The 23,541-nt window shown below is 35.4% G+C and overlaps 5 protein-coding genes across 6 annotated transcripts; 3 read left to right on the top strand and 2 right to left on the bottom strand.

Moving 5' to 3' along the window:
- Positions 1-218: 218 nt before the first annotated feature.
- Positions 219-3,593, bottom strand: LOC108720264 (dystrotelin). Its single transcript, XM_018444161.1, has 11 exons — positions 3,523-3,593; positions 2,824-2,960; positions 2,540-2,747; positions 2,193-2,436; positions 2,006-2,117; positions 1,775-1,941; positions 1,588-1,697; positions 1,287-1,509; positions 947-1,226; positions 581-877; positions 219-518 (listed from the first exon to the last, which is right to left on the bottom strand). The coding sequence occupies exons 2-11, from the start codon at positions 2,921-2,923 to the stop codon at positions 397-399; spliced, it is 1,863 nt and encodes a 620-aa protein (XP_018299663.1). The 5' UTR covers positions 2,924-2,960; positions 3,523-3,593; the 3' UTR covers positions 219-396.
- A 148-nt stretch (positions 3,594-3,741) lies between these two features.
- Positions 3,742-6,226, top strand: RIOK1 (RIO kinase 1). Its single transcript, XM_018444132.1, has 5 exons — positions 3,742-4,051; positions 4,263-5,281; positions 5,360-5,562; positions 5,628-5,921; positions 6,007-6,226. The coding sequence occupies exons 1-5, from the start codon at positions 3,990-3,992 to the stop codon at positions 6,109-6,111; spliced, it is 1,683 nt and encodes a 560-aa protein (XP_018299634.1). The 5' UTR covers positions 3,742-3,989; the 3' UTR covers positions 6,112-6,226.
- Positions 6,227-6,642: 416 nt separating this feature from the next.
- Positions 6,643-8,025, top strand: LOC108720351 (DNA repair protein XRCC3). The gene is made up of 5 exons (XM_018444317.1): positions 6,643-6,722; positions 6,811-7,005; positions 7,312-7,442; positions 7,534-7,740; positions 7,800-8,025. Coding segments are annotated over exons 1-5 (747 nt in total). The 5' UTR covers positions 6,643-6,721; the 3' UTR covers positions 8,013-8,025.
- Positions 8,026-8,036: 11 nt separating this feature from the next.
- Positions 8,037-9,441, bottom strand: LOC108720350 (RNA pseudouridylate synthase domain-containing protein 1). Of its 2 annotated transcripts, none has more exons than XM_018444315.1 (4): positions 9,166-9,441; positions 8,856-9,099; positions 8,262-8,538; positions 8,037-8,194 (listed from the first exon to the last, which is right to left on the bottom strand). In XM_018444315.1, exons 1-4 carry the CDS (start codon positions 9,385-9,387, stop codon positions 8,047-8,049), a joined length of 891 nt encoding a protein of 296 aa, XP_018299817.1. In that variant the 5' UTR covers positions 9,388-9,441; the 3' UTR covers positions 8,037-8,046. The 2 variants fall into 2 exon arrangements, with proteins under 2 accessions (XP_018299817.1, XP_018299818.1); XM_018444316.1 differs by having other exon boundaries at positions 8,058-8,162.
- A 6,038-nt stretch (positions 9,442-15,479) lies between these two features.
- On the top strand, positions 15,480-18,440 carry LOC108720349 (pro-resilin). Its single transcript, XM_018444314.1, has 4 exons — positions 15,480-15,596; positions 16,086-17,324; positions 17,504-17,903; positions 18,235-18,440. Exons 1-4 carry the CDS (start codon positions 15,573-15,575, stop codon positions 18,384-18,386), a joined length of 1,815 nt encoding a protein of 604 aa, XP_018299816.1. The 5' UTR covers positions 15,480-15,572; the 3' UTR covers positions 18,387-18,440.
- The last annotated feature ends 5,101 nt before the right edge of the window (positions 18,441-23,541 follow it).

Here is a 23,541-nt window from a genome sequence, read left to right as displayed (position 1 = left end):
TTCACACATTATCGATAGAATCTTCAAAATAAATCGTTTTTTTCATGATTGCACAGATTTTACAATAAATATATGTAAAAAATATGGAAAAATATCCTTTTAAATATAATGTCCATAATCACATTTCACAATTAGAACCATAAATATAGTTATTTGATCATCAGTAATATCGAATGCAATCTTCGTATTGCTTAGAATAATTAATGTAATGTCTTCTTTGGATAATGTGTAATGTCATAAAAAAATGGCACGATTTATACATCAGGCCGAGAAGGGATTAAAAACGAGTATCTAAGAGTATTATAGCAAAATTGCAAAAGAAAAGGAAAGTCAGTCGGTGCGATACAAAAATTTGTAAACATACGATACTTAAATTTGTGTTCAAGACAGCTCTTCTCAAACAATAGTGGTAAGTTTACTTTTACGAGATTCCATACCTTCAATGAGACCAGTTAATAGATCTTCCATCTCTGTGGTGGCACGTTTCAATTTACAATTGTCATTGCCATCGTACGATTCTACAAAAGCGTGTGTATACATTAGCTATGTACATATTTACGTTTCATGCTGCATAACTTACCATCGAAGCAATCATTGGCAACCATATTTTGCAGTCTATCTAATATATCATTAAGATCTCCTTGAATATTTTGCAAACTACTATGTTGCGAGTGTTTGTCAGGGCGCTGCAGGGAAGACGGCGTGTTGTCTCTATGAATGCCACTTGGAGATTGAGAAGCTATCAGTGATGTGTCGTTATCTGTACTACTAATTGCCGTATTGGTCGCGTAATTGTCGTCTTTGCAATTTGAATTGCCAGCGGCTAACCATTGAGAAAAACCACTGTCGGTTGCATTCAATTCTCTCCTTCTTGTTCCTAATTTAACAAGTATTCACACAAATTTATGAATTTCTTTCTAATTATGTTAATGTATTTTGCATTTACCTCCAATCCAAGTACTTAATTCTATATGATTATTTTCTTTATTCGCCTCTGCCGTACGTTCTATAGGTGATGATGTATTAAAATTATCCAATGTTAATTTGTTATTTCTATGTTGCAATTTGACTCCTGGTTGGTTTGTGTTGTTTTGCCTGATAATCGGGCTCAATTCGAATTCTAGAGGCAAAGCTGTTAATCTGGATGATAAGGGTGGCAGCATCGGAGTACTTTGCATACGAGTGATAATCTGTGGCACTTGGGCCGTATCGGTGAATAAATATTTCTGTAAAAATATTAAACATCTTCAGTGAATAATGCCTAAAGAATCTTTAACTTAATGTACCTTAAGTAATTTCAATCGTTGCAGTTGAGATTCGATAGTCGCTCTATGACGTTGTAATCTTTCTGCTTTTGTGCCCTGTATATCTAGCAACTCAATTTGCAATTGCCGATTTTCTTCTTCCAAGTGCATTATGATACTTTGTAATTCTTTTTGTGGATCAGTTAGAATTTTTCGTTTAACTGTGCTCCTTAATGAGCTGTAATCCATTCGTCTAGTTTCGTTACTAAAAGAAAATGTATTTTTCTACTAAAGAATAATTATTTTTAAAACCGCAGAAGTGCAATTTATATGTACAACAAACCTGGCAGCATCTATGACCGAATCCTCTACCGGTACTGTTCTAGTAGGACACAATCTCAGCTTATTTCTGATCAATTCAAGGATCAGCTTTGTAATTTCACGATGTGAAGTCTACGAAAGAATTGCTTCTGAGTAATATATTTTACACATAGAAAAGGAATTACAGAAAAGAAATCTAAACATTATACCTTTACACAAAACTCACGAATTGGATGTTTCAATTTGTGTTTATTCGATGTCTTTCCTAAGAGAAAACAATCCTGGCATTGATGATATCCTGTGCATTTTAAACACGTATACCTTGGTCCCTGTACTGGTGTTACCTTACACGAGGAACATCTGATATTATGTACAACTGCAAATAAAAATTGTTTATTATTATATTTAGATACACGCGGAACTTTAACTTTGTCACTTACTGTGTTCTGCAGATTTTATTCGATTGAATGTTGTTATCCAAACTAACAATGGAGGTTCCTGCATAATCCATGCGGCAAATTCTACTTCAGTAATCCCAAGACCACCCTGAGACTAAAATGGATTGACAAAATGATTAAAGAACTCATTTTTAATAGATAATGAACACAAAAATAGTTCTGTTTATACCTTTATAAAACAGGCATCTATATGTGACTGAATCTGTTCGTATCCATATGCTATACTTTCTCCTAGCATTTCTGTTATTTTGCAGATATTTGTTAATAAAGTATGCAAACCAGCTCGAGATAAACATGCATTGTGATCAGCTAATTGTTGATATAAATATCCATATTTCTCTTGTAATTTACCATTGCACAGCAATACTAACGCAACTTTTACTGAAAATACTAAAATATTTCCAGTATTTTGTCTGCAATATTAAACGCATTTTCATATTATTTCAAAATTTCCTTTTTATTGTAATTATTATTAAGAGTATATATGTGCATATTTAAAGAGGTATAAAAACTTACTTGTCAAAAGTATTTAGGATATAATTTGTGGCAAGCTTGGTCACAAGGTCAACATTAAAATTGAAATTACTTTCTTTCTGTGCCGCGAAATAGATGTCAGATAGAACATCCTCAATTTCACTCGGGTCTAAGTTGACACAATTTTCAGTGATAGAGAGTCTGTGACGTTCGAATACTCCTGCTATTAATTCCAACTGTACGTGTGTCACTAAGTGAGAATAAAAGAGTTTGAGAAAATCAGTGATATTTCATTCAACAGATCAGATGAGGTTGATTATACTTACTATTCAATTCTCTATGTAATATCTGCATTTTTGCAGCGGTTCTATATGATGGATAACGAATAGCGTTGCACTCTTGCATGGATCGCATGATATTCTCCATGATAGAATATTGCCACTCTGAATTGCTCGATATTTAACTATAAATGGTTTTCAAGCGCAAAGTTTAAATGCTTGCCAATGTAATAATCAAAAAGTCAATTTTTTTAAATTTACATGAAATCATTGGATATATATTCTTAACTTCATCAGTAAAGTAGGAAAACAAAATAAAAAGTAAATAAAATTGTAATATGCAAATGGATATATTTTTTATGTCCCAGTTTATAAATATATCCATTTATACAATCTGTTTAATATATATACATATATAGCATTACATAAAATAATATATTAATAATCCTAATACAAGAATAAATTGTATTAAAAAATATTTCACCTGTTAGCTTTAATTGTTAAAAGATATAGCATTCAATGTTCTACTTGTGCCATAAATAGCCCAGAAAATGAGTTTTTAATTACAATTAATGTATATAAATAATAATTTAATATTTTTCGTATTTTTTTATGATAAATTAACAAGCGTGATCGATTCGACATCAGTTCAATAAAAGACATAAAAATATATCAACATAAAGTTGAAACAAATTATAAGTGTGTCAGAGGACAGTATTTTTACGAGAATTATCGAAAGATGCTTACTCTCTGTCATCTCGACATAATTTTGTAGTTTAAATATTGATGTAAACAAAAGAAACGATCTTTCACTGTGTTTAACCACGAAACGTAAAATGTATAGAGGACACAAAAGTAGGAAAACATAAAGAGTCACTAGCAGTCGATTAAAAACCGAACCTAACGTGACGAATGGACTAATGGTACTCCGTTCTGGTAATAATTATTCATTATTACAGAATTGCGAGCAAATCTATAATTGCATAAGATTGAATTGCTCAAAGAATTGTCTCAGATAATATTAGACGCATCATAAATAAAACGCTCGTGCCGCGGCCTTAACAGTGCGCTCCAAAATAGAAAATTACATTACGCGCGAGCGAGATGACAATTGTGTAATATCCTGCAAGACGTGAGCACACGTTGTAACAAGACATAAAGTTTACGAAATAATAAATAAGCTATTAGAATAAGTTATTGGAAGACATCCAATCATGTCGGAAAAATTCGAGGACGGGCAATTCAGCGACGTTGAGGAGGATACACTACCTTGGGCGTAAGTTCCATGTGTTTGTTTACATTGTAAATTCTAAAAAGAGAGAGAGAGATGATAAGATAACGGAAAAAAGAGAAAAAGAGAATAATGACAAAAGAGTTAATTAAACTGCGAGTCGAGGATTAAGAATATTTATAAAATTGTTTGCAAATCTGTTGTATTGATCTTTGTAAGAAAGGCTGTTTATTTACATTTATATCATTTTACACAGGCAGAACGAATTCAAAGGAAAACCTTTATCTAATGGGTATCCCAAGGAGCAACTCGAAACAGAAGTAGCCAATCTGCACATTACAGACAGTAAAGAGAATAATAGAGACAATATCGATGACGATTATTACTGTAACAATGATTACGATTTGGATGAAAAGAAGAATACTGTCATAAAAACAAGTTCGCAGAGATCCAACACTCAAATTGAATCTACGAAGGTAACAAATTATCAACCTAAACACAAGCTGTTATCTCGTTATGCCAATAAAATTAATTTGGAGAAATATGCGGGTTCGTCATTGCCAAGCCATGTGGCCAATGTGCTAATCGAAAGCGACAAACGATTCGATAAAGATCGCATAAGGATGAAGGACAAAAGTGATCATGCGACGATTGAGAATGTATTGGATTCGCGCATCAAAAACAAACTGCACAAGCTGTTTGAGAAAGGAATACTGGCAGAAATAAATGGTTGTATCTCGACTGGAAAAGAGGCCAATGTCTATTATGCCAAGTCAAAGAATAAAGACGAGATCGCTATCAAAATATACAGAACATCCATTTTGACATTTAGAAATCGGGAAAAGTATATCAGGGGTGAATATCGTTTCGATCATGTGCATTCCCTGAGCAATCCACGCAAAATGGTGAAAGTCTGGGCGGAGAAGGAATTTTCTAATTTAAAGCGTCTAGAGCAAGGAGGTGTCCGAGCACCGCGGCCAATTTTGTCCGGTGGTCATCTGTTGTTGATGGAGTTCCTAGGATCAGATGGCTGGGCGGCACCCAAACTTAAGGACGCTGTACTTACAGATTCAAAGTCGAGAACATTGTACAGGGAATGTATTGAAATTATGTGGAAGATGTACAACAAGTGTAGACTTGTTCACGCTGACTTAAGCGAATATAACATGCTGTATCACGATGGATCAATCGTAGTCATTGATGTTTCACAGGCTGTAGATCGTGATCATTGTAACGCGATGGAATTCCTTAGGAACGACTGTAGCAATATTACAGGTATGACAAAGAAATATTTTGTCATCTTACTTAAAGTTAAAAAAGTAAATATATTTATAAAACGTATAATTTTTTCAGCATTTTTCAAAAAGTACGACGTGGGAGTTATGTCGCTCCAAGCATTGTTTGACTTTATAACAGACCCAACTATAAACGAAAATAACATGGACGAATATCTGGATATACGGATGCAGGAGGGAAATGAAGAGAAAGATCCACAGCAACAGGAAATAGAGGAGGCAGTTTTTAAGAAAGCTTACATACCTCAAAGATTGACTCAGGTATCGACGATTATTGCAAATGTATACGATGCATAATCTTTATTCCATTTTGTATTTTTTGGTAGGTGATTAATGTGGAGCGCGATATAAATCTCGCGAAATCTGGAAAAGATTTGATTTACAAGACATTGATAGGCTTGAAAGCGGACTTATCGAAGCCTGCGGAAAAACCGGAGATCCTTGCTAATAAGCACAAGGCAGATAGCAAAAGTATGAAGGAAGGGAGCGATATTTGTACCTCTTCTGAGGAAAGTGGCGATTCAGATAGCGAAAACGAAAGTGAAACAGACAGCGAGGATAATAAAATCAAATTTGTAAGCTCGGCTAGGCCTAGAAACGAAAGTCCCGAAAGTAGAAAAGTAAGTGTATTATTTATTTTTCTGCGTAATTATACATTTATGTTATTAGTTTCAAATATAATTAATCTCTGTATTCCAATTTTAGACGCGCAAGAAGGCAATCAAAGAACAGCAGGCGGAGAAGCGGAAAATCAAGATAAAAAAGCACGTGAAGAAACGTAAAATAAAAGTATCAAGAGGAGGAAAATGAATATTTGTATTTAAAAAAAATAAGAAAATTATGGAATATGTGCATTGATAATTATTAGCTTACTTAAGCCCTTAAGTAACGTTTTAAGAAAAAATAAGAATACAACAAATTGCAGGACGCGATTTTAAAAATGTTCGAGCATAATTTGACTTGAGTAAAAAATACGTGCATTATATCCTTTTTTTTGACATTATCTAGTACTTTTTTCTTCGTTTTGTAATGTATTTTTTGTCGTGGACAAAAGACGGCGCTACAATCGCGAGGAAAATAATGAGTACCATCTGATACCCAATTTACCAGAGCATGTTCGAGAACGTTGAGATTCAAACCGATTATCCGAAATGTCAATTGTCAAACAATTGTAAACAATGGCTGCGTTCAGCAGACTCAACAGTTTTGCAACCGTTTTATGATTGTCTGCTGAGATAGGACCATTCTTCTAGATCTAAAAGTATGATCCAATTAGCGCAAAGGAAACTTCCAACAGTTGCAAAACAAACGTTCTGCTGAACGCAGCCAATGTAAAAGTAATATATACGATATATCAAACTGTAGTAGGAATCAGCTTCGAGATAGAAGATCTGCTAGATACTCTAAGAAGAAAAGAAAGAGTAGGTGAATCAGAATAGCATTTTGACATTCGCGACTGCACGTATATTTATATACACGATGATATTTGTCTGTATAATTGCACGTTAGTGATGGATGCAGCCTCTATTAAAGAGAGATTTTTGACAACCGGTTGCTCGAGACTGGATGCAAAACTCGGGGGTGGCGTACCTTGCAGGGGTATCACGCAGCTTTATGGTGCTGCCGGCACTGGAAAGACACAGTTGGCTCTGCAGTTGTGCCTCACCGTCCAACTGCCGATAACCGCTGGCGGTCTCGGCGCTGGTAACGTTCAAAAAGTTTAGGAAAAATGTATAATGACCTCTATGAGAGAGTATTGGAATAAACAAAAGACTCCAATACTCTGCAACTCTAAAACACTATCTTTATATTCTTTATACGAATATTATCTTTGTAAAGCACTTGATATATTTACAAAATTAGATAATTTAATATATGATCAAATTTGTAAATAATAAATTTCTACTGTTACATTTTCAACCTTTTCTCTTTTCCTTTTGTATCTGGAATTCTTTTTAAATATTTTATGCTATTATGAAATGTTTATGGTGAAATTACTGATGTTAACAGGTGCCATATACATTTGCACAGAAACTGCTTTTCCTTCAAAACGGTTGCAACAATTGTTGAAGAAGTCAGAGATAGCCAAAACTCATTCTGTGAATGGGGATGTGATACTTGTGGACCATATAGTTACTATTGTAATTAAGATATATTATCTATTAATTGAGGGATAAAGTAAAATGTAAAAAAATTATACCGCTAACTGTACATCGCTGATGAATGTTAAAGGAAGAGTTGGTATTGTGTCTACAACGCAAAGTTCCAGTACTGATGAATGCTCGTAAAATAGGATTGTTAATTATCGATTCTATAGCTGCCCCTTACAGAGTAGAGGATTGGAAAGATGAGCTACAAGGTAGAACTAAGAGGATCATCGGAAGGCAATTACACGAACTTTGTAAAAATGATGATTTGTGCGTGATCTGCATTAATCAGGTAAACATATTTTAAATAAATGCATTGACATATTGCATGCTGATACATCTGTTTTCCAGGTTTCTACAGTTATAGATAGTCATAGACTTATTTCTGAAGATGCGAATGAGCAGCCAACTTTAGGATTCACATGGTCGAGTATGATAACCACCTCTATATATTTCTACAGAAGACTATCCTCGCGATATGCTTGCGTAATGCTTGCTTCACATTTGCCGAGGATTACTTTTCAGTTTGAGGTGGAAGAATCTGGTGTCAGGGCGGCTGACTAAAATCTGTGTTGTACAAAACAAAAATATCTTTACTTTATTCCACAAGTTTGTATATATCACGAAATATATTCTCGTCCAAGATTTTCGTTACATTTATCGTTTTATAATCGGACAATATAGTGGCATCAAACGGATCCGCTGTTCTCACATCTATATTTTCGATATCACAGTTTAATATTAACCTTGAAAATAAATATAATATTAATAAAAAATAATTATGTGTATTTCAAACGGTGATATGAATTGTACCTGAGAGAATGGAGATAGGTTCTGTGAGGTTCTATATCTTTGCCTTCGCTGTATGTGTAATCTCCTATGACTGTATGACCAATGTGATGACAATGTACTCTCAACTGGTGTCTTCTACCTGTATCAGGTGCTAGTAAGATTTTAGTGACGGGTTTTCCTTTCCAAAACCCACGTTCCAAAACAACTAGTGTTGTGTAAGATCTGCGTGGCTTGTCGCAAAAGATACTGTCGCTTGTGCACATCTTATGATTACCAGTCTTTTCTCGAATATCAGCACCTAGATCAAGAAAGAGACCAAGATGAGATTTTATCAAACTGGCTGATACTATATATTGAACGTTTTCCAGCAAGAACACAGTGTAACACAGTGAATCATTATATCTCTGTTTGCCAATGTTAAACAAGGATGAAATGATTCACTGTGTCATACTAGGTCTATTTTTTATGGTTGAACTAGTATACACTTTGGAACTTGAAGTGAGATAGGTATATGTTTGATATTTGGCAAAAATGAGTCTAGTACAGGAACAAAAAACAGGTCTATATAGAGTCCTTGCTGAAAACATCCATTGTTGCATTATCGCAATTCCTAACCAATAGGCTTGTCGATTACGATATGAGGTTTGTGTATGTGACCATGTACCAATGCTAAATAAAATTTTTGCACTTTATGATTTTCGAAAGCGGACGACGCTGCTCTGGCTGCCCTTTTATTCAACGCTATGCACATCACACCGCTCGTGGGATAATCTAACCGATGCACAAAGTGAAATTCATGGCACAATCGTGGATTAACCAAGTCCGGTAGCATCTGTCGCAATTCCATTTGAAGAGTATTCTGAAAACATTAATACCTGATTTACGGACACGTTAATTGCAAACACATGAATGAGAATGTCCTCACCTTTCTGTCAGGATTATTACTATTTATGTACATGTCGTAGGGCTTATCGATTATTAAAAAGTTCTCGCTGCGATGCATAATCTTGACGGATTTATGCTTCTCGTACCAATCGTTCAATAGTCTCTTGATGTACGAATGTATCAAACGAATTATCGTGTACATAACATTGCAGACGATCAGCGTACACATGTGTAAGAATTTGTTAACGTTTACTCTAACCATTGTTTACAGTTTACCTCGACTCCGAACGATGTTTCCACGTTGCGGCCATTTTCAGTTGTTTACATACACACGCGGAGGGAACGTTATATATATAACGTATATTATACAGGATGTCCAGAAATTAGCGTATCGGAATATCATAGCAAGATAGAGCGGATTAAACTGAGTCGAAAAGTCCTCTACCATTTTGCAATTTTCGCAATAGTTAACGAGATATTAATTACTAAAAATCGCTGAATATTGGTCTTCAATAATTTTTTACTCAAATACTATCAACTTTATAGAAAAACTGCAAGAGACAAAAATTGTGTATTTTCTTCTCACAGAACTCTATGAATTTTTTCAGAATTTTTTATCATCTTTTTAGTACTGCATTTTCTTATTTTTACCGACTTGAGAAAATACGGTATTAAAAAATTCTGAAAAAATTCATAGAGTTCTGTGAGAAGAAAATACACAATTTTTGTCTCTTGCAGTTTTTCTATAAAGTTGATAGTATTTGAGTAAAAAATTATTGAAGACCAATATTCAGCGATTTTTAGTAATTAATATCCCGTTAACTATTGCGAAAATTGCAAAATGTTAGAGGACTTTTCGACTCAGTTCAGTCCGCTCTATCTTGTTATGATATTCTGATGCATTAATTTCCGGACACCCTGTATATACATCACGCACAGCATTCGACATATACATATACTTACATCCATTCATGTATACATACAGAGTGTCCCGAATTTTTATTCGAATCAAAATATCACGGCAAAAAAATTTTCGAAAAATTAAATAAAAAAGTTATATGTATATTTTTATTTCAAGCAATAGTTTTCGAGATGTAAGGATTTAAATATAGATCAATTACAGATTATACATTTAGACGGCCACTTGTTCATGAATCTTGCGTGCGGTATAAGCATATTAATAAGCGCGTACCCTTCACCATGATTTAAACATAGTCCGCAGTATGTAATAATTTGGCCTTTGAAAATTTAATTCTTGTGATATTTTGATTTGTGAATTTTGGGACACCCTGTATACATACAATGTGTATTTATAAATATTCTTATATTTTCATACATCTATTTTAGGATAATCCATGAATACCTTCCAAGAGACACACATGACACGGTGCATCATTACATCCTTGTTGTTCGCCAATATTAAACAAGGATGAGATGATCACTGTGTTGTACTGATAACACAGGTCAACAAGGTTTTGTTGTTGGGAAGCTGTGGGTCATTTCCGACGTAATTTTCTGCGTAGAATCCGAATCTGAAATCAGAATTGGCCTATCACGTCAGGATTTTGAGATATTTGAGGATATATACTCGAAAAATGCGTTTTTTTGCTATTTTCGAAGTTATGATCATTAGAGTTTTCCACGTCTAGTGAAGAAAGAAAAACCGATATTTGTCAATAAACAAACAACTTATTATTTTTTTTATACACACCTGCAAAATATCCTTTTTTATGCATTCAGGTGCTTCGTTTATCGAGCGAATTTCGAGCATCCTAAAACTTTCAGCGAGAAAGTTGTTCATTCGGATATGAACAAATGTTCTGGAAAGTTTCATTTTCATTGCATTAATAAGTTTAAAACTAATGATTTGTTTAAAGTTGGTAGACGCCTTGCACTCAGAGCCGCAGCGCACAAGACGCGCTGTCCGTTATTCAAGGTCCTAATATATAAACAGTCACAATTGTGACTGTTTGCTGTCTTAACAATGGCCCCGCGTAAGTGTTTAAATGATCCTAACAGTTTTTGTTATATCAAATATGTCAAATAATAAATATGCATTTTGGAACGAAAAAGACGGGAAAAACGGTTACGCAAGTGGGTTAAAATGCCCGTAACTTGGCGAAAAAAAATCGTAGGTAGTCGATCAATATCTCATTTTGAAGGGTAAGAATATTACTAAATGATGCAAATAGCACAAAAGACCCAAAAAATTGGTTGCGTCCTGTACATAACCTCTAAAGTAGCATAAAAACGCATTTTTCGAGTATATATCCCCTAATATCTCAAAATCCTGACGTGATGGGCCAATTCTGGTTTCAGATTCGGATTCTACGCAGAAAATTACTTCGGAAATGACCCACAGCTTCCCGACAACATCCAAGACCCCCTTTTTTGTAGACCTGTGTAATGAATCGCTTGTTGGAAGGCGCCCAATAATTTTATGAATCATACATATGCAAACTATGTGGACTTTCATATGACGTGAACCTGCGTGATGTGTAACATAAGGATGTGAAAATGTACAAAGATGCGTGTGAGAGTGCATAAGAGAGAAAACGAGAACGAACGTACCTTCGTCTCTTTTTGATTAAGAGACTTGAGAGATTTTTGTTTTCCCTTTCAAGTTACATGTTTTTTTATAATTTTTAATTTCTTTTCTTCTTTTAAATTTTGGCTTCCCCTAATTTTTTAAATCTTTTAAATCGCAGTTGTTCAATATAATCATAGTAAATATATACATATATATGTTATATGAAAAACTTATTACAAAATAAAAATATAATATCTATTAGGCCGTATGAAACAATGACAAATCTTAACTTATTATTGGAAGTAAGTAATATAGGTAATACATTTCCTAATATGTACACTGTTAGAAATTTCTTAATGACTTTTAATTAACGTGTAAAGGAAGCTTGGTTCAAGCCCGTCAATGAAAAATAATGAATGTTGTATATGAATATTCATTTACTGATGTCTTAAATTTCATTAACATATGTGTTATTTTTAATGTATATACTTTTATTGAATTTAATATACATGTTCATTACTTTTACATGGGATATGTGTGTATGCGTGTGTGTATATATGTATATATATTATATTTCACGCATATCGCAGCGTCAGCTAAAAGTCACTGCAAATTACAAGCACATATAATACTTTCATATACATATAAAAATATAAGAATGTGAATTCATTAATGGAAGTATAATATTGATTCTACAATGAGTCAGAAATCTCAAATCTTAATCAGCCTTAACCTAAATAGGTGACTATGATTTTTCCTATCTACAAGCTGTTAATTATACAGCAAGTCGTTTAGCTCGACTAATGGGAAGGAATAAAGTCGAATTTGACCAGACTTAAGAAAATCGGTTATAATCTTATTGTTAGTCGTACAAATCGACTGTTGGCCAACTTCACCGCGATTCATCGATAAGACCGACTACCGATTCATTATAGAATCAACTTTATACTTACATTGATGTACTTATATTCTTATATTCACAATATGCACTAATAAACATAGCACTTTCCACGGCAATCATAATCTCGATACAAGCGGATGTCCAGAATAGTCTAGAGATCAGTAAAAACAGTTGATGGGTTTGTTTCGCACAATCACCGCGAAAAGCGCTAAAATTTAATGAATATGTACATTAAAGTTTACTTAATTTACAGTGAATTGAAATATTATTTATCTCCGTATATTAAAAGTATATTAAATTTCAATACATTTATATATTTTAATTTACTTGAATTTAATTTCATTAACATATACATTAAATATCGTTTTAGTTACGAGTGATTTAAATATCATTTACCATTGTATATTAAAAGTTCATGAAATTTCATGACATTTTTAACAGTGTAGAATGTTTAAAATCGACACACATAAGACAATTTTAAGATATTTTTAAGAATTCAATTTTTAAGAAACATCTTTAAGATATTTCATAAAGAACTCTAAAAGATATCTAAAAATGCACAAATTTTAGATATTTTGCACACTGGGTTAATGATAATATAATACTGTTTTAATATCAATATAAAGCTATGTTCCAAAATTCATTGTCAGCGTCGAAGACTTAAGCTTACGTTGCAGCTTAAGTGCATTACAAATTTTCAGCGCTGACAGTAGAATTTGGAACACAGCCATAATCGACCATTAACAAACAATGCGGGGATTTTATTGCATTTTCTGATAATTGAAATAAGGAATTATCACGCGGATAAATTGATGGAGACGTAGGAGATTTGTATGTAGAACGGCTATACATTCTCATTTACATAGATGACACAAAGCTTGTGCCGACGAGATACGTATCTAGAGAGGAATCGAGTGCCATACACAAAAAGATCCTCTCTCGACATGTATTCGCTCAAGGAGATTGCATCCATCGTGTCTACTCGACGTAAAATATAATCGAGCGATCGAGCAAATGAAAGGATTTTTCATCTCGTTATTACATAATATTTTATTTACTTTAACTTTTCTATCAGAAATGGTTCTATCACAAAGAATCTGAACGTAGAGATAATAATATAAATTTACACAAGACTAAATCTCGATTGTCAAATTACGTCGTTCAAATCATTTAAGTGTTATTATAATTAAAAAACAAAATTGCATTAATTATAAAACAAATTTAAAGTATATTAAATCCAAGGTTGGCAAGTAACGCGTTACTTGTAACGCCGTTACTTTGTTGATCGTTACCTTGTTATAATAACAATTTGATAATGACATTGTGAATTTTTTATGATGGTAATGCTAACATCAGAGTTAGAAAAATCAATCGTTACTTGTAATGGATTGAAAAAGTCATTCGTTACTGAAAAAAATAACTCCTAATTTGTAACGCGTTACTTTTTAGTAACGAGTAACGTTACGCGTTACTCGTTATACTTATAATTTTTTCGGTGTAACGCATAATAGTCACAAGTTACTTTTCAAAGTGACTTTTCTAACTTTAGTACAATCTTAGCGTTTAGTTAGTTAGCGTTATCGTCATAAAAAATTGCAACATTGTCATCAAATTGTTTGCTATAAAAAGTAACGACAAAGTAACTGAAAAGTAACGTTTGCCAACCCTGATTAAATCTATGAATGCAAGGAAAGCACTTTTTTTTATTGTTCTTCACTGAAAACTATATAATTCAAACATCATCCTGGTAATCGGAATAAGATAAAAGTTATAATCGACGTTAAAAAAGATCGATTAGATTAATGAGTGCTTAGAGAGTTACTTCAAGTTACCTCGCGCACTTATTTGGTACTTCGCGTGCAAACGTATACACGTGCATGCACGTCGTCCGGAGAAAATTTGTGCAATCCGAGCATTCGTACCGAATGCAGGTGACGGTAGCGGTGGCACGCTAGATGAGACGGGGATACGTTATGCAAGTTTGCATCACAGAGAAGTTTATTGCGTCAGAGTGGATCGTCAGTTCTACGTGCAGACAGAGAAGTCGCGATGTTTAGGCTTTTTACTTTTTATAATTGGAGGACATACATTTCATGCGCATGTCATTATCATCAATGGCATTTAAACGCGTCACGAGGAGCAGAGGTCGGCTAATTTTTTCTGTAAAGGACCAGAGATAATATAAACATTTTTTTAAGTTTTACAAATCAAAACTTTCCATAAATTTTTTATTCAATTCAAAATATATGATAATAATATAATAATAATAGAATATAGATAGATAATAATACACATATAAATAGTAATAACATTACTATAATTTGACGACCCTTGCGCTAAAGTGTGGATTTTTTTATCCTTCCACTGACAGAGGAAAAATTAATAAAATAAATTGAATGATGCGGTTACGTATACCATGATTAATTAAGCACGCGGAACACGGTGTCTGCGCTATGTGTGTTATAGTCTTATATCTACACATACACGGAATGTAGGTAATTCCTCAATTTTACATCATAAAGCTTAAGAAAAGATACTGCTAAGCATACATTTTTACGTTCTTTCGCGCAGTATAGATCGGAGCGATATATCAAGGACCACGTCAAAGGTACTACGTGAGACGATTTAGAGGCGCTCCAGATGATTACGAGTTAACGATTTGCGGTGCAACTCTGACGGGAGTCTCGATCGGCGAGATATAGAGCGCGAATCTTCTCGTGAGCATACGCTTACGTATACGCCGATCCGATTCTTTTCCATCGATCCCGTGCAGCATCTTGTGACACACTTGCGTCGAACGTTGCTGTAAATCTTGCCGATTGCACCAAACTATGATCTAGAAACGCGGATGAGCCCCAGGATATATAAAGACCGGAGCAAGCCTCGTGTTTGTCATTCCCTCGAGAAATCCATCCTGCGCTAAAAGGGTAGCAAGAGACAGGGAGAGCGAGTCTCCCTCGGAGGGATAGCTAGAGTAACAGAAATTCGATTTCTTTTTTTATCACTGGAGAGCATTATGGGAATCGTCAATATGCTTAAGGTGAGAAGAAATAATATCTAGCTTCACACGAAACATGAAACTAATGGATGTATCTTCAAATATTTTGAAATTTAGAAATTACTTTGTTGAGAAGAAGTTGATCATGTATTCATGAGAAAGTATATTTATTTCTGGCATATATATCAATAACAAATATTGTGCTTATATTTTTTTACAATATTATAGTTAAGACTTTACCCTAATAGCACACTTTATTCGAAGGACATTCTGGCGAACGTTCTTAGGACATAGAGATATCCTCTGAATGTTCTTTGGAAATGTCCCTTGGAGATCTGTGCTATTAGGGTATCTCAACAAAAATTTATATAGTGTGGATATTATACAATACAATTATACAATTAATTATTTAATCTGATATGAGATTAGATGCAAAGAGGATTGTTTAACATTTTGGAGCAAAATTAACATTATTCAAATAATTTTGTTATTTATAATACATCTTTATGATTTATAAAATTCTTGTCACAGATCAGTGGAACATTTATTGCGATGTTAGCCGTGGTGCGTTCGGAACCTCCGGTTAATTCGTATCTACCTCCAGGAACGGGCACCTCTGGTGCGAATGGCGGTCGGACCGATCTGTCCACCCAATACGGAGCGCCGAATTTCAATAACAAGGGTGATGTTAATGGAAACAGTGGCGCAACAAGTTTCGGAGGGCCCGGCGCAGGTAATGGTCCGTCAAAACTTTACGACGTACCCAGAGGAAATGCTGGCGGAAATGGTTTAGGTCAGTTTCGAGGAAATGGATTTGAGGGTGGACAACCTTCTAGTTCTTACGGCGCTCCTAACGGTGGCTTTGGTGAAAACCGCGGTAACGGAGGAAGACCGTCAACTAGCTATGGCGTTCCCGACTCAAGTGGGAATAACAGGGGTGGTTTCGGAAATGGAGGTAGCGAAGGAAGACCATCCACTAGTTACGGTGTTCCCGATACAAGTAGGAACAACGGCGGTGGTTTTGGAAACGTAGGCAACGAAGACAAGCCGTTGACTAATTATGGCATTCCCGACGGAAGTGGAAACAAAGAAGGTGGTTTCGGAAATGTAGGTAACGAAGGAAGACCGTCAACTAGCTACGGTATTCCCGGTGTGAATGGGAACCAAGGTGGTTTTAGAAACGGAGGTATCGGAGGAAGACCATCGACTAGCTATGGTGTTCCTGGTGCGAATGGGAACAACGGTGATGGTTTCGGAAACGTAGGAAGACCATCGACTAGCTACGGTATTCCCGATGCGAGGGGTAATAATGGGGGTGGTTTCAGAAACGGAGATATCGGAGGAAGACCATCGACTAATTATGGCGTTCCCGGGGCAAACGGAAACCACGGGGGCGGAAACGGTGGCAACGGAAGGCCCTCGAGTAATTACGGTGTACCTGGAGCAAATGGAAATACGAATGGTAAAGGTCGCTCGAATGGAAATAGTGGCGGAGGACCATCGAATAACTACGGATCTTCGAATGGATTCGGTAAAGGATTATCAACCAGTTACGGTCCACCTAATAGAGATGGAAATGATAATCATTATCCATCGGGAGACTCAAATAGAGGAAATTTTATAAACGATGGAATTAACGGCTATCCATCTGGAAGTCCAAATGGAAACGCAGGGAATTTTGGGCACGGCGATGAAAGTTTTGGAAGAGGGGGAGAAGGAGGAGAAAGAACTGGCGAAGGTTACAATGCCAACGCACAAGAAGAAAGTACTGTAAGTACAGTATATAAATCTCATTGAAATAATTAGACCAGAAGCGAATGCGACAATTATTAGAGATGGATTGCAGAAACATTTTCTTCAGAAATATTTACCAGATTTTCTGATATTTGTCAGGCTACTTTTATTTCAGCGGTAGATTTGAAAATTATCTTATGTTATCTCATTTTCAGGAACGGACGAAATACGAGTTTTCATATAAAGTGAAGGATCAGCAAACCGGCAGCGATTACAGTCACACGGAGACTAGAGACGGTGACCATGCTCAAGGCGAGTTCAACGTTTTGCTTCCAGATGGTAGAAAGCAGATTGTTGAGTATGAGGCTGATCAGGATGGATTTAAACCACAAATTAGATACGAGGGTGAAGCGAATGCCGACGGAGGATATGGCTCCGGCGGACTGAATGATAACAATGACGGTTATTCTTCTGGTCGACCGGGTAGCGAAAACGGTGGCTTTGCGAATAATGGAGGCAGTAGTAACGGTGGTTATCCGAGTGGTGGCCCCGGCGAGGGAAAGCTCGGTGGATTTAATAGCGGAGGCAGCAGCGGTTATCAATCGGGAAGACCAGGTGCGATAAGATTGCGATCTGCCATTTAATTGAATCAAAGTGACGCGAAAGAGTGGAAATTTCCAAGAATGTATTAAAAAACTTTTGTATGATAATGAGATATTTAAATTCTTTATATTAAACCCTATATTAAAGAATCGAATTTTAAAATTAAGAAGTATTAATGTTCTACTTTAAAAAATTTGATTTTTCTCTCACTCTCTTTCACTTCTGTTTATAAAGTAATAAAGAGAACATATAATTTCCGCAGAAAAATAATAAATTACTTTATGCATATACATTAACCATTTTGTAATTCATTGATTGACAATCGATTTATGTTTTATAGCAGGACAATCCTTTGGCCGAGATAATGCTGGTGGTTTGAGTAATGATATCGGCGGATACTTTTCCAATTCTCCTAGCAACAACATTGGCGGCAGTGACAATGCGAATGTTGGAAGCAATAGACAAAACGGCGGTAATAGTGGATATCAATATTAAAAAAACATATAGTTCAATAGATTTAGAGACTATAACTGTTTTGGATAATTTTGCATAAAGGTGACGAATTTTAAACGTAAACAGTTATTTAACATAAAATTATTTGTATATTTTGCCAAATTATTATTATTTGATATTTAATCACACGGATAATGGGTCATATTTCCATATGACCATATTATTACATATATCATATTACCATATTATGCGTTTACGAGATTTTTTATCAACAAAAGAAATAAATTTATTAAAATATAAAGATACATTTCTTGCGCTCTATAAATTCGTTAAATAAAATTTATAAATTTATTATTAATGTTTCGCGCTCATAGCATGACTTATTTAAACTTGTGTAGTAACTTTTAGTTAGTGAGCAACAAAGAAAAAAATAAACAAACTGCATAACTGACATTGATACAAAATTTTTCTTTATTATTAGGTTATTCCAAAAATCGTTTTCTTTTTTTTATTTTATGAACGACACAATTTACTGAAGTATATACGAGCCATTCCAACATCTTTCTTCGTCTCTCTGAAAGCTTCATAATATCATTTTTTCGAAATTTTTTTTATTTACTGAAAAAATACTGATTGAGGTTAAAATACTGATTAAGATTTTTTTATGTTATTCAAAGAGCTGAACTTTTTATTACGAAGAAAATTTTTTAGAGAAAGGAACAAGTAATAGTTAGAAGGGATGAACTCCAGAGAATAAAAAGGATAGGATAGAACATCCCAATCAAACGCTAGCAATTTGTTTCAAGCGACCAAAGAGACGTGCGTTCGAAACAAGTTGCTGGCGTTTGATTGGGATGTTCTACCCTATTCTCGTTACTTTCTGGATCTTTCGCCCCTTCTGACTACTACTTGTAGACTGAAATACACGTACGTAATAGAGCAGAATGGCTCGTATCTACTTCGATAAATTGTGTTGCTTACAGTTAAAAAAAAACGTAAAAGAACGAAAAGAACTTTTGGACTCATTTAATACAAAACGTATTTTTCTTCATACAATTGTTCATTGCGATTAGTTGAAAGACATGTATTTTCGATTTCTATATGCTTTAAAAAAACAAATATATACGAAAATATTATATAATAGTGAAATTAGCACGAAGAGCCAGACATAAAAACCGTTATATGGAATTAGACATTGTATACTATGTGCATGCAGCTGCATAGAATAATTTTGTCCTCTTATGCCGAACTAATTTCGCACTTCCGTGGCGTGCTCGGGGGAGCGCAACCTTAAGGGTCGCACGACGCGCTCGTACGACAAAGATTAACACGGCAGAAACATAGCCGATGTGTACAATTACGTAGCTCTGTATCCGGCTTGCGTTATATCTCGTGCGACCCGCTCGCTCGGCCGTCGACAGGAAGTCAAACTCGGCCCGGTCCGCCATACGTGTGAATCTCCGGGCATTAAAACGCGCGCGCGTTGCAGCCGGTCGCGGTTTCCCAAACGGCCCCCGCGATGTGCCCACACACCGACGAGAGAATCGTGAAAGGCAACACAAAAGTCACCTCCGATTCCGTTGTTTTACCGGATTGAGTCGCCGAGATACAAAATTTGACAGATCTGAAGTGATAAAAAAAATTCTCTGAGAAAACTATAAAAAATAATCCTCTAACACTTTGAGAGAGAAAGAAAAGATAAAAAATAAAAATATGCATATTATATATATAATTTAAAATTATTACGAGTTCATCGTAAAGAGATGAAAATTTGAGATTTCCCTATAAAGAAAAAACTTAACTTTAAGATCTCTTTCCTTGAAAGCTTGAAAGAAGAAGCTTGCAAGAAGAAAGATTTATTTGACTCTTCTATTTCTTTGAGAGAAACGTCTGTGTAAGTATTATTGTCCCAAACTTTTTCACGCAAATCCTGTTTCTTTTTAAAATAAAATATCTAAATGTCCGCGCCTATTGCGTAAGTTTCACGCAGGACGATTGTGGGTCTTAGTTAGGTGGACATTTTCGTGACGTAGCGTGAAATTCTCGCATTCACACGGGACGACGCATCGGTAATATTTCATAATTAGTTGCAATTCAATTTGTATGGCGGTGATATGCGTGCGCGTATGCGTAGACACACGCGTGCAAATGCGCATAAATATAGCCAGCGCAACCAGGAACAAGAGAAACAGGTTCCAGCCACGGTACCGTAGATCCTTAAGGCATCATTGAGCGAATGGTAAACCAGCTGCGCCCGCTGCTCGGGATTTCACTGTAAATGTCAACCTAAGGCACGCGAAACGTCCCTCCGATTTAAAGGAAAGTCATTCCGCAAACCGAGCCGTATAATAAAGTCATTGCGCAAACGCGAAGGGATGAAAGACGGTGTTCATTCAACGACCGACACTCGCATGCGCCTCCGGTCCCTCGTTCTCGCATGAAAATATTAGCGAAGAAACAAAGTTAACGTTTCTCGTTAACTTTCAAAGCATGAATCGCTTATTCATGAGAAAAAGTCAATGGCTCACAATAAAGTGACAAAATAAGAAACGAACAAATAGAATAACAATATCGATTTTGTCAATCGATTTGCTTAAGCGATATTATGTGGCTAGGAGGCTGATCGAATAATCAGATATTTATTAAAGATTATTGTAATATTGACGCGAAGAGATTCACGCGCCTTGCCCCGAACTTTCCAAACTTTCCTAACGCCATGGTCGCTTTTTAATTTCGAAAGATGAAAAAGATATTGTTATACGTGTTGCGAAGCGACGTAGCCCCGTTACGCTTAAACAGAGATACTTGCCGAGCACATTAGAAAGTTGCGGACTTTATGAAAGTACATGAGCCCAAGTATCGTTAATTACCGCTCCTCTACGAGTGCGAAGTGGTCTTCTAACGTCCACGAGGATGCTAAACACCGCCCTCGCCGCCAAAGATCAGTCTAATTATTTTACAGCGATGTGAAAATTGCCAGATCATCGCAAAACAATTTCGCGCCATTCGATACTTCCTGTCAGTGAAGTCTGAAATCATTCATATCTTTAAAACATCAAATTATTCTCACATTACTATATGATATTTTATACTTCCCGCTTAGTAAATGTAAATTAAAAGATATTAATTAGTCTATGCACACAGGGTGATCTAAAAAAAATCATACATGGTAGATAGTACACCCTGTATAAAAGATAGTACGATACTTGGAGAACAAATACCGAGCTTATAATAATTTATTGATTCCAACGACATTTCTTGTTAATACTAAGAGATCTATATTTTGTAATTATTATTTTTAAGTAAGTTTCCGCATTTTTTATACTAAAAAACCGAAATTGAAAATATGGTGCGTTAACTTTCCGAATGATATTTCTCTTCTAAAGTACAAGAAAACGATAAATATTTCTACTTAAGCATTCTTTGATTGGCCAATTGGTAAAATTTTCTCTTCTGATTAGTCAAACAAATGCTTCGAAGCATCTGTAGCATTAAATGGACTACACCTAGAGGTGTGCGAATAGTTCGAATTCGAATCGCATTGAATCAAATCACAGTGGATTAGACTGGAATTCATTTTTGAATCTAAGAAATACGAAATTGAATACTTCAAAAATTTCAAATCAATCGCCTATTTTATTTATGCTTAATTTAGGGGAGAGTCGTGCAGTACTAAGCGACCAAAGCTATATAGTTCTTACTTCTAATGAACGGACGTCCCGTAGAATCATCGAATCATGGACATTTATTTAAAAAAAATCTAAAACTAAAAATATAAGGACTTTTTGTGTTCTTTTTTAACATATAAAAATTATCATCGTTTTACATTGAAAACAATACTAAATTTTAATAAATATTTGTATTATATATATATATATATAATATATTAAGATTTGGTAATTTTTTTTCTGTATAATATGTTTTATATTTTAACAGTGAGCATAACAAATTTTTTATTCTGTCTAGATAAATTAACTGGAAATAATCTTTAGGATCTGATAAATCTCACACCTCTCGGTATAGCGTTTCACGACGAGGCGTCTTGTTACCGGGCGCACTTAGGTGTTTTCGGCCATATTCGGCGATGCATCTGGGCATCTTTACGATCCACGCAAGAGGACCCGTCGGTAACCCACGGCTGCTCTCCGTCTTTCCCCTCTCTCGCTCTTCACAAAACGTAATCGTTTTTGTAGCCAGTCCGGTTCTCGGCGTCACCGACCTACCGGAACGCGTCGCGCCGGGCTCGAGCGCGACGCCCGACCTGGACCAGGTATGAAAAGACGAAACGGACATGTGGAAATTTCATTGTGATTTTCGCCGGTATATTTCCTTTTTTTGGATCGATGAACCCGAGAACATGGAAGTAAAACCTTTGCGTCGTCTATTTTCTAAGATCCACGATAAGACTCTCGCGGAATTGAATATAAGTCGCTCCAAGAAATATACAAAAGAAAGTAAAATAAAGAGAGTCAATAAAAATCGTAATGACTTCATTTTTATTCTTAACGTCAATAAACAATCAAATTTTGTAACAAAAAATCATTTTGACTTTCATAACGTCAAAAGAAAATCATTTTGACTTGATGTGATTCTTGGAATTTTTATTCTCATCTCGTACAAAATGCAAATAGAAATCATTTAAAACGTTTGAGTCGCTGTGTCTTGCTATTGTAAAAAGTACAAGCTTCCTTCGGTCTCTCAAGAAATGATCTATCAAAATATTCCATGTGAAATATTTCGTTATGGATGCTGTCGCGGGATGAATCGCGAGGAACGCGTTAGCATTGAAAAAGAGCAACTTCCTCCTTAGCAACAGTCGAAAGTAGAAAATCATGCTACTAAATTTAGATTAAAAGTGGACGTTGAAGAAAATACAAAAGCTTGTTGTTGAAGCAGGAGCACCTGAAGCACCGGTGCGCACCTCTCATCTTACAATCCGATTCTTATGTACAAATCTACAAATCCGAAGGATCGCGGAGCAAATTCGCTCGGACGTCGCGGCAAGTGCAGCTGTTTCTCGCGGGAATTTATCGTGAAGGATCCCTCCGAACGGGTCTTAAAACCGGGTGACTCCTCGCAGGACAACGTATCGAAAGAAAAATCCAAAAATATCCTCGAGGCCCCGTTCGCGATCTCATGCGAAGAAGAAGAGAGATCCCGGCATCTGAGGAGAGAGAGAGAGAGGGGGGGGGGGGGG

Source organism: Mycetomoellerius zeteki, unplaced genomic scaffold (genome assembly GCF_001594055.1).
Source record: "Mycetomoellerius zeteki isolate Tzet28-1 unplaced genomic scaffold, Tzet1.0 scaffold149, whole genome shotgun sequence".
Lineage (NCBI taxonomy): Eukaryota > Metazoa > Arthropoda > Insecta > Hymenoptera > Formicidae > Mycetomoellerius > Mycetomoellerius zeteki.
This window is presented reverse-complemented; position numbering and strand designations above follow the sequence as displayed.

What these genes read in the sequence shown, in the direction of transcription:
- LOC108720264 (XM_018444161.1), bottom strand. Translation starts at nt 2,923, where the DNA reads ATGGAGAATATCATGCGATCCATGCAAGAGTGCAACGCTATTCGTTAT. An exon ending in TAGATGCCTGTTTTATAAAG is followed by an intron (nt 2,118 to 2,192) that starts GTATAAACAGAA and finishes AATCCATTTTAG; the next exon opens with TCTCAGGGTGGTCTTGGGAT. An exon ending in ATTAAGTACTTGGATTGGAG is followed by an intron (nt 878 to 946) that starts GTAAATGCAAAA and finishes TTGTTAAATTAG; the next exon opens with GAACAAGAAGGAGAGAATTG.
- RIOK1 (XM_018444132.1), top strand. Translation starts at nt 3,990, where the DNA reads ATGTCGGAAAAATTCGAGGACGGGCAATTCAGCGACGTTGAGGAGGAT. An exon ending in CGACTGTAGCAATATTACAG is followed by an intron (nt 5,282 to 5,359) that starts GTATGACAAAGA and finishes TAATTTTTTCAG; the next exon opens with CATTTTTCAAAAAGTACGAC. An exon ending in TACCTCAAAGATTGACTCAG is followed by an intron (nt 5,563 to 5,627) that starts GTATCGACGATT and finishes ATTTTTTGGTAG; the next exon opens with GTGATTAATGTGGAGCGCGA.
- LOC108720351 (XM_018444317.1), top strand. An exon ending in TGGACCATATAGTTACTATT is followed by an intron (nt 7,443 to 7,533) that starts GTAATTAAGATA and finishes TGAATGTTAAAG; the next exon opens with GAAGAGTTGGTATTGTGTCT. An exon ending in GCGTGATCTGCATTAATCAG is followed by an intron (nt 7,741 to 7,799) that starts GTAAACATATTT and finishes TCTGTTTTCCAG; the next exon opens with GTTTCTACAGTTATAGATAG.
- LOC108720350 (XM_018444315.1), bottom strand. Translation starts at nt 9,387, where the DNA reads ATGGTTAGAGTAAACGTTAACAAATTCTTACACATGTGTACGCTGATC. An exon ending in GTAATAATCCTGACAGAAAG is followed by an intron (nt 9,100 to 9,165) that starts GTGAGGACATTC and finishes TAATGTTTTCAG; the next exon opens with AATACTCTTCAAATGGAATT. An exon ending in CGTAATCGACAAGCCTATTG is followed by an intron (nt 8,539 to 8,855) that starts GTTAGGAATTGC and finishes TTCTTGATCTAG; the next exon opens with GTGCTGATATTCGAGAAAAG.
- LOC108720349 (XM_018444314.1), top strand. Translation starts at nt 15,573, where the DNA reads ATGGGAATCGTCAATATGCTTAAG. An exon ending in GAATCGTCAATATGCTTAAG is followed by an intron (nt 15,597 to 16,085) that starts GTGAGAAGAAAT and finishes TTCTTGTCACAG; the next exon opens with ATCAGTGGAACATTTATTGC. An exon ending in ACGCACAAGAAGAAAGTACT is followed by an intron (nt 17,325 to 17,503) that starts GTAAGTACAGTA and finishes TCTCATTTTCAG; the next exon opens with GAACGGACGAAATACGAGTT.